This window comes from Setaria viridis, chromosome 8 (assembly GCF_005286985.2).
Source record: "Setaria viridis chromosome 8, Setaria_viridis_v4.0, whole genome shotgun sequence".
NCBI lineage: Eukaryota > Viridiplantae > Streptophyta > Magnoliopsida > Poales > Poaceae > Setaria > Setaria viridis.
The window spans coordinates 8,385,519-8,395,946 of record NC_048270.2 but is presented as its reverse complement, the minus strand read 5'-3'; the positions used below and the strand labels follow the sequence as shown (position 1 = coordinate 8,395,946).

Below are 10,428 nucleotides of genomic sequence, written 5' to 3'. Positions count from 1 at the left end.
CTTCCCAACTGTGGCCAATTCATCTTTAAAGGAGCACATCTTGGTAAAATAAGCTAAGGACGACATATTACCCTTCTTCTTTGTAGATAGTAGAATGCGCAGATTTGCGATCCGCGCCTTGGAGTGCGCCGAGAACATCCTTTTAAGGACCTTCCTTGCCTGTGCTGCTATAGTTGTCGTTGCCATCGGTGCTAGCGTATCCTTGGTGAGAGAATTCAGCAGGTAGCTCAACACCTACTGATCTTTTGCAACCCAGGAGTCATACTCGACATTGTGGACGATCACCTTCTTGCCGTCTGCCTTGGCCACCTCCAGAGTCTTGGGCGGCACAGGGATAGATCCATCTAGGATCCCCATGAGTTGAGCTCCTCGTATAGAAGGAAGGAATTGAGCCTTCCATAGGAGATAGTTGCCTCGAGTCAATTTCTGGGAGACAACCCCTAGTGGCGCCGGCGTGGAAACTGATGATGACGCCATGGATGTTTTGTAGAAGAGGATGCTCTGATTACCATGTAAGAAAAGAGGAAACGTGGTTGCCTATCTTGGCTCACCACGGTTGCATCTTTATATATGGTGAAAAACAACCAAGAGATATACATGACTACAGTTGTGATCTCCTAGGACTCGTTTGCTTTATAACTTGATTTACAAGATAACCTATCTCTAAGCAATCCGAGTTTATTTCTAAGATCACAATGTGGCAGGCGCACAACATTATGGCGCATAGTTGGTTACAAACACAATTCTAACACTTCCACCCCTGGAACGTACCCAGATCGGTTCACCACGTCGCTAGCTTCATCCCAAGCCAAGTTTCGTCGCAAATGGTTGCCGGAAGCTCGAGTTCGAGAGAATCCCGGCGAGCTGCCCTTGTTACGCCGCCGCCTTCCGCCGCCGCAGTCACCGCCAGCCGCCAGATTGCACATCAACAGCCCGGATCAAGTCTGACACTGGGTCAAACTGGAAGCGTACCTATCAACACCTCTTTACCTTAAAAGCCCTTGCCTTTCTAAATTTTTCCACTCGCCGCTTGGCTAAGTATTTCGATTCAAGTCCTTTTCTTTCTATCTTAGCCCCTATCCTTTGCAGTTTTTGCACCTTCCATCCTGTTTAGTTTTTTTACATGGTAGACCTTCTATTTATAAGCTTAATTATGTTTATACCCTTGGTTTTTTGCAATAAAGCCCCTGGAAGTTTCAAAATCTTTCCAGCAAATCCCTAGAGCTTAGTTTGGCTATATCTTTTTCGTTTTAGCTCCGTTTTAAGCGATTCTTGCGCCTATGAGTTTGTGTTAATGCATAGAATAGTTTTATGATATTGTTTTGCTCCGTTGCTACTGTTTGGTGTATTTCTTATTTCAGTTCTTTATTTGCTTGTGTGTACTTGATTGATGCGCTTAGAAGGATCTCAGTTCAAGGGATTCGAAGACCAAGCCTTTGAAGACTTTGAGCGGCAAGAGCTAGTTCAGGAAGGCAAGTCGTATCCTTTATCACAATTTTGATCCTACACAACCTTTATTTTTATGTCCATTTATATGCTATGCACTTTTATGATTAAACATGATGGGTCCTATCTAAGGAGTGCCTAGTCTTAATCTTTATGCCTTGTTTACCTGGGTTTACTTTATGTTGGGTAGTGCTTGCTTAGTTGCTCAACTTGGATATGATGGTATTAATGAACCAATGATTAAACTTATTTTATTTATGCTATATCTTTTATTAATACAAGATCATCATGCAACCACAGGGCTATATGACTCTGGCTTGGCTAATTAATTAGAAATCTCAATATGTAGTAATCTTACTGAAAGGGCAAGAGGGGCGGTGACAGATGAGGTATAACCTGGCCCTCAGGCTGATCTGCTCTATGGTAGCTTCGCAGTCCTGACAGAGGTTTATGCTTTGCTATTGATCCGGAAACCAGAGGTTTATGCTTTGCTATTGATCCGAAAACCATAGCGGATTGCTACTTATTAGGGAATCTTTGTAAAGGCCTCGTAGTGAATTTCATGTCACTCACCTCTTAAGTGTTTAAGGGAGTAATTAACTCGGGTGTTTTGGGAAACACGACTTGTGGATAAAGATGTACAACCTATGCAGAGTGTCTAAAACTGATCGATTAGCCGTGCTCACATGATTGATCTATCGAAAGTTGAATTAAATTGCTAGTATTTATTTATGTTCATGCTTAACGTGGGTGGTATAAAATTATACTTAGTAATTGCTAATAAAATTTGACCAACCAATTTTGAAATAATGTTAAACCATAGACCAGCCTTGTATAGCCTTACACTAAACATTCTCCATGCTTGCTGAGTACCAACCATAAGTGTACTCACCCTTGCTAAAACTGCTGCTCAAGCCAAGATTACTTTGAGAAGATTCCCGGAGATTTTGAAGAAATCTAGGTGTACGTATGCCACTAGTCAACTGCCTGTGGAGTCATCGTCACTTTTGGAGTTACGCTGTTAGAATAATGACTCGTTTTGCTATTCGATTTGAAGACTTTCGGCCATGTAATAAATTTAATACTCTCTTTACACTTTGGCACCGTTTACGGTATTTACTGAAGTTGTTGCATGTGTGAAATTTTACCCTGGTGTACATGTAATTTATTTGCCTTTAAAACCGGGTGTGATAGAAGTGGTACCAGAGTTGTGTTGACTGTTGGACGGTAGCCTGGTTAGAAAATGTTTGAATTTAAGAAGTATAATGCTTTATTAGCCATTCTTACTTCATGCTTGCTTTAAAGTTCAGCTGCTAATGGCTAATGCTCTTTTTGAGATGTAGCTTGTAGGTAAAGTTTAGCTGAGCTTTATATGATATCTAAAGTTTAGTTGATGGGTCCAAACAGAGTCTAATGGGATTGTGGGAAGCAGAATGCGTTACTCGTTGGAATAACTTCTCATTAGCTTCTTCGAGGCTTCAAGTCAAGGTCAACTGCCGAGACCCGGTTGGGTCATTGCAGCTACGGTCAGTCAACGATGCCGGTCCAGGAACGAAAGGCAGAGCTCATCAGCTGTGTTGTGGTGCGGAAAACGCCACGGGACGTGAACCACACGGTCATTGTACCGTCTTATACCGCTCTGCGTGCCTTTGGTGTTCAGGAGCAACCAATGGCCGAGTGACGCGGACAGACGCCTATCTCCATTCTATTTCTTCCATTCGCTGTCCATAAAACTACACCTTCCTGAGTTCCCAGGCTACGGCGGCCGGCCACACGGACAAGGGACGAGGACACGGACAAGGTCGTGGGTGCTTCCACAGCAGAAGTCTCTTGGTTCTGCGAATATAACAAGGTATTCTCTCTAATATTCCCTGCACTCCGCCTACTTGCAAGTTGTGATCTCTGATAACAATGTCCTATGTCACAACGCATTGGATGCGGCCCAAAATCCGGTTTATTAACACCAGTTCTGGACTTTTGGGATTAATCGACAGCTTTCGAGCAATTTGTTGATCTGCCTAGCTTTTGAACATTAGCATTCAAGTACAACTTGGTCCGTATGATTTTGAACATAGGCAAATACCAAACATTTAAGGTCCACGAAAGTATGGGCAAGGTCCCTTTCTCTCTTTACCTTTTCTAATTTCGAGACTATATTTATTTTGCCTGATTCTCATGACGATGAAAGAGATTTGTCTGGTTCTGTTTGAGAAACCAAAGCAGTTACAAGCATGAACTGTATAACTTCTCAAAAGATAAGAGTGCGCTGCTTCAAAAATATCATTGAGATAACAGAGTAACAACCACATGAAAATCCTAATATGCGGTGGAGCCACAACAAATGCTATCCGAACAAGCCTATGATCTGAAACTTCTATAGAAACTTCACAAAGTAATCCAAAACTACACTACAACAAAAAATGCCGTGCATCTGTAGTTTCCTAATAATCTTCTTATCGACAGGATCTTTGTTTTCATTGAGGCGATACAAAATGATGCCATGTTTATTTTCTTTGAGTAAAATGCACTAGAGGTTCATCAACTTGTAAGCGAGTGTCACTTAGATCCATGAACTCTAAAAGTGTATTTCTGAGTCCATGAACTTTTCAAATCGTTCACCGTAGGTCCACAGCCCTCCACTAGCGCTGACATGGTGGGTGACTGAGCATCTACTCTCTAGCTTCCTCTATCTCCGTTTAAAGCATTTCATCAAGCACATCGTGTTTTTATCGAAAAAGCTACCTGAATTTGGAAGGAGTCTAGCAAACTGCAATAACTTGTACAAAAATTGTGTTTCTATGCTTCCTTGGAGCTCTATGTTTCTAATAAGCCTCCTGAGAAGCTCTATGTTTCCTGCCGAGCACAAAGATTTCACATTATCTTGTTAGAATATGCTGTCTTCAAATAAATAACAATAAACTCTTCTTACTACCTTGCCATTTTCTCTGTTGATTGACCTTCATTTTCTCTCTCACACAATTAATGAGTAGCTGGAAATATTGTGACCTAAATAAGTATATATATATATATATATATCTTTACTCATTCAAGATTGTGACGTTAATAATATGTTTATTTCCTCTTTCAGATTTGTGGATTCTTTCTTTGTTTGATACGCCATGGCAGAGATTGTAGGTTCTGCTGTCATTGGGGAAACCGTGAATACAATCATATCGAGTCTTGGCAGAAAGGTTGAAGAGAAGGCTGATCTAAGTGAAAACATTGAAAGGCTAGAGATAGCACAGATCAAAATGGAAGCTGCCCTCGGCATGTCCAATAAATGGCAAATTTCCAACATGCCACTACTACGGTGGCAGAGAAAGCTGAAGCGTGCTGCTCAAGAGTGTGATGACACACTGCGCCAGTGCAAGCAACGTGCCATTGAAGAGGAAGATATCAGACAGCACATAAGCAAGTTCTCATTTCCCAAACGGTTTGCTCATGCTACCAAGTCGCTAGTCTCATCTTTCATGCCCTTCAGCAAAGATGAGTCCACAAATAGCTATGAAAATGTCCGAAGATTCGAGAGGTTTGCGGATGGCGCAAGAGAATTCATAAAGTTCGTCGAGCTTGGTGGAACCCCACGACAGTACATGTTCTTTGATCCTCTTATTGGCCAACTTCTTACAGGGAAGTCTCTGAGATATCAAGTGTTGCAAGGTAGCAGGTTGTTCTATTTTGGCGTACGGCCCATGAACTTTGCAGAGCGTGGAGTAGAGGCAATGATAGGTTTCGTTGACATAGACTTCAAGGATCCTTTGAACAGTTTAAGCCTCAGCTTCATGCTACGCCTTTCTGAAAGTACCGATATATTTGGTGTCATGATCAAGTGCATGGAGTCAGTTACTCCTCATTTCAAGTTGGCAGCTGAACATGTCAAGAGAGAGCTCATTCAGCTGCCCACACAGGATTTTTCCTTTCTTCCACATAAACCTTATGTCCAGAGTGAGTACTGGGTCAATGTTCATAACACTATGACCCAGTGGTGTCGTCCAAACCCTCTCTGCTGCTATGAGCATAATTTGACACCATGTTCTAGCACAAGTGATACAATTGGGCCATCATCATTATCATCACCGTTGTTGTCTGATATGTTTCCAGAGGAGGTTATAGTAGTGCTTTTGCAGTGCCATATGTTGCTACCTGACCAGCACAAAGACAGGCAGAATTCAGCAACAACATCTAAGGATTTTGGGGGAGGAAGTTCTCTGAATCCAGATATGGATCCTCTAAAGCTGGGAATTCTGTTCATACCCCATGAGTCACCGGAGGATATAGATCCTGCAGTAGAGAGCTATGCTCTAGAGGTCATTGACGAAAAGGAGCATGATACATTACACACGAACGCATGCCTTCAGGACGTAGATGAGAAATTACTCCCAAAGGCGATAGATTATCTTCATCATAATGCTGGATCCAAGATGTATCAAATGTGCTTGAAGACCAGACATGGAACTGCACACCTTTGTGTGGAGAAGATGAGCACCCAAATGCAAAGTGCTCGTCAGACTAAAGCCAGAAGACAAGCTAAAAACATAAGCGTACAAATCCAGGACAAAAGGTCAGAGCAATGGAAGCAGGTCGCGCGAGACCTGCTAAAGCTATGGGTTGTGCGTTCATCTGACAAGCTGGAAGGTTCGATCAGGTCTTGGACAGCAATAAATAACTTGCCTTAGATATTGCCCTGGTAAAAGGAAAATTACGTATATATTATATTGCTACCTGTTGACACCGGTTTTTGATCAAAGTCAACCGTTATGGATAAAGTTGTGATAGTCGATGAAGGAGAGAGAAAAACTCTGCTGATGAAACCACGTTGACCAAGACTAACCGCAATTGACCAGAGTTCAGAAGCCGATAGAAGACTAGGTGGGCTCAATCCGAGGCGAAATCAACTCCACCAAATAAGGGAAAGTATGGAGACCTATCTTAGCTAGTTTTTAGAAATAGATGTAATAGTCATATCGTAAACAACTAGAATTTTAGTCTGCTCTAGGGTATAAATATAAGCCAATGAGCCTTGTAATCAATAATCATCAATCAATCTTTCGGCGTCACGCCGCCAAAACCTTAGGAGTAGGAGTAGAGTAGTTTCGACGAGTTCCTTCCTGCGCGCATGGCTGCATCGGATTTGATATCAAGCGAGCTTGTAAGTACCGTCACCTGGCCATTACGGCCTGTATCAGAACTTTCTAAGTCAAGTCTTATATTCTGATATTCAGTTGTGTGGCTAGTTATCGAGTTATCTTAGATTGCAAGTAGAACTTACTAGGCTTTGTCCAATATTCTGCTTGTCTTTGACGGTTTCCCACAGTTATCGAGTTGTTTGGTTTTATTAAATTGCACCATATCGATCTCTTAGTTCTATTAAGCGCTCACAGTTATCGAATGGCTTAGATCTGGTTATGTTGTCTTCATCGGCACTATTGCCCTGTTTAAGCGTTCACAGTTATCATATCGTATCATCTGATAGATCTTACATATTTTTATTGCTTTATATATGCTAAGTCTAATAAATCTTTACTCCTACCCCTCGTATTGCTATCCATCAGGCCCTTGATGTTAGCACACTACTGTTGATAGCCGATGCTTTGGTGAGGTCTTATCGGTTTCTCTTAGAAGCAAAATGATATCATTGAGCCGATAGGGGTGTGTGCGAGGTCTTGCTACCACAAGCTTGTCTAGTTAAGTTAATGGGCCGAAGTTAATACCCACTCACCGTGTTACCTTGTCTAAGTTCAATTACATGGTCATGATATTGATTAGGTTTTCTTAGCTTAATTAGCTTGTAAGTGGTAGGCTGAGGTCATCCGTGTTGTTCAACACTGAAGCCTGAGGTCCAGATTTTGCGTCAACACCACCCTAAGCTGAGATTTAATTTCTTGGATAGTGAGATACTTGTATGATCATGTATGATTGTAGTATACGTATGCAACTGAATGTAGAATCAAAAAGAATAAATTCAAGATGAACTCAGACAATATGATGACTATGATCAAGATAGATGGTTGCCACCTTTGGGGTGTGAAGAACTGAATCCATGGCTAGCAAATGGCAAGAATCTCCCTGTAACAGGTACGGCCAAAATTTGGTTCCTGTTGGATTGATCTTCGGCTTGGTCAAGATGACCAAGTCTTTAGAGGCTTAACAGCCCAATCATGCCTATCTTTAAGGGGGTCTAAAAGATCCTTGACCATGCCCATGATCGGTTGGGCTTCTAACTAACCCAATGGCTCGGTCCCCTGTTTCACCGTACTATAAAAGGGGTCTCCCCGTCTAGGGGAGTTGAGCTCATCCATGGATCCACCCCCACAACGTCCCGATCACGTAGGCACTGCGGAAATAGGAAAACCGAGTACGTCCTGTTGTTGCAGCCATGGCCATTGCCATCGTCGGTGATCCACATCGGTAAAAGAAGAGAGACAAGAGGCCGGCATCATCCACATCATGGGCGCATGATTCTACAGCAGGCACCAGGACATCAACGGCCTTAAGGGGATATGCTAATCCTACTTGTAAGTGCAATTAGGTGCTTATAATTATAATTAGGTGTTCATGTGTTTAGGCTAATTGGATCCTACGGGATATAAATCTTACATTTGGTATCAAAGCCTCTAGCCTAATGCTTGAACCCTAATGACCTCGATTTTTTGCAATTATGCCTCGGTCCATAACGATCTAGCCTTAATTATACCTCTATTCATTTGAATTGGTTTGAATTAGAACCAATCACCCTGGGTTAATCTTGTTTATGTTCTAATTACGTCTCGGTCAGCAACAATCACTCATGATTAGTTTGAATTTCATGGTAATTATGTCGAATTAGCCCATGACAGTGTAATTAAGATCTCAGTTTAATGGTCAGCAACCCTCCGTAATTTCAATTCCCTGTAATGAGCACCCAAATCATGGTTTTGTACGAAGTTAAAACGGAGTAAGGCTTGGGTTTTTCAGTTAAGAGAATCTAGGAGGGGAATTGAATCAATTAAGTCAAACAATAAGAAATCTTCAAATGCCCAAATCCCTATCTCACAAATCCTAACCCTAAGTGAGGTGTGGCGGCGGGGATTACCAGCTGTCCGCCGGCGCTGCCATGGCCTTCAAGGCCATCAGTGAGTGGGTTGGCTCGCTCGTGGCTCAAGTTGACCCGCGGGCGCCGCCCACCACCCACCGCACCATGTTGTCGCCGTCGAGCTTATGCTTGGACCTTGTTGCCAAAAGGGTTCGGCAGCGGTGCTGTGGATCTAATGGGCGCCGGGCGCCACCATCTTGGGAGCTCCTCCCATGCACGCGTCATCCTCGAGCAGCTGCTGAGAGTGCCATCCACGAATCCCCTCGATGGAGCCATGTGCAGCCACAGTTGCACGCAGACGCCGGCTAGAGAGCCCATGGCGGTGCTGCTCTATCGTCGTGAGCTCAGGTCATCGTCGATTGTTGGCATTGTGGGCCATGGCTGTGCTTGAAAGGTGGAAGGGACAAGGAGGCACGTCCCTCAACCACTCGAGCTCATCCACTCCGGGCTGACGTGGTCGCCTCTTCTGTGCCCTCGGCAGCTATAAATAGCACGCCCCGCCCCTCCCTAGCGCTCACACCATCAAGGCGGGCCACACGCTATCCCCTAGGGACCGCACCTGACAATCCTCTTATCCCAGCCCCACAACACCTCGAGCGATCTTGCCCCCCTCTCCTCTTTCCCCTGGCACAAGCCGTGGGGCTGGCGGCGACCGGAATCACCCCTTTAGCACGATTCCGGCATGACCCGCGTAGCACCAATGGTGCCCACGGTGGCACCGCCTGGCCGCTGTCTGGTAAGCGTCATCCTCCCCGTCTCTCTCTGTTACCCATCTTCTCTCTTCTCATCAATCCAACAGGCAGGCCAGGCACCAACATCGTCACCCTGCTCGTCAGCTCCCTTCACCTCGCTCTCTGCCGGCCATACTTCTATGGGTCCACCAAGAGGTTTGGATAGTTCTACAATACGGGGTTGTATACCGAGACGTGTCAGATATTGAGACTACGGTGCAGGATGGTGTGGTCTACATGGAGGACAAAAACTAGTCGAGGATTAGGAAACTACTCGTAGCAATTAGAGTAGAACTCTCTAGTCGAATCCGACTAGTATTCTTGTAAACAACTAACTTGTAACCCTACCCCAGGTAATATAAGGCGAGGCAGGGACCCCCTTCAAGCAACTTCAATCAATACAATCCAAACAACATACAAGATGTAGGGTATTACGCGATATAAGCGGTCTGAACCTATCTAAATCGTGTGTTCGAGTTCACCTTCGACTTCCTGGTCTTCGGCGAGCCCCACACATAAAACAGTACCTCGGGTACCCCTTGGTAGGTTGCCGGGTCTTAACACCGACACTCTCCCATGCGCCTAGTCCAGTGGACCACAAGCACACCCCGCGCTGGTCCACTATTCCACCGGCACGGTCCACCAAATAGCAACCCCACACTACCCACATAATTGCTACACACACCCGACCAAGTGCACACACAAGTTCAATTAGAGCCCTTCCCCTTTTCTAAATATTCTCCAAAATTCATCAAAAATACTAGAGAACATTCTAAACCTATCCATGCCTTTAATTTCCATAGTTCCTCTCATGTAGACCCTTTTCCAAATTATCAATTCCACACATAATAGAAAAACCCTATTTAGTGTACACCAAAAGTTGCCCTTCCATCAAATTCACTTTCAAAACCCCTAGGAAAATTCCTAAAAATATCTTAGAGCCAGCTAAGCCTGTTTCCATGCCCATCCAAGCCATCTTGTCTAGGCTCCACCCTAGAGGTTGAAGTGAGTTTGTCAAACAAGCTCTAGCCTCCATTTTGCCTGATCTTGTACCGGACCCATCTTTTGCCATGTGTGCTATCCCCTAGCACCGGGGCAAGTGGTGTCCATCGTACGAGCTCTCTAGCTTCCACTTGTTCATGCCCAACTGCATCTGTCACCATGTGTACTATCCCCTAG

At 44.1% G+C, this 10,428-nt stretch overlaps 1 protein-coding gene across 1 annotated transcript; it reads left to right on the top strand.

The window, feature by feature from the left end:
* Window positions 1-3,049: 3,049 nt before the first annotated feature.
* On the top strand, window positions 3,050-6,667 carry LOC117866754 (uncharacterized). The gene is made up of 2 exons (XM_034751035.2): window positions 3,050-3,298; window positions 4,535-6,667. The coding sequence occupies exon 2, from the start codon at window positions 4,566-4,568 to the stop codon at window positions 6,120-6,122; it is 1,557 nt and encodes a 518-aa protein (XP_034606926.1). The 5' UTR covers window positions 3,050-3,298; window positions 4,535-4,565; the 3' UTR covers window positions 6,123-6,667.
* Window positions 6,668-10,428: the final 3,761 nt, after the last annotated feature.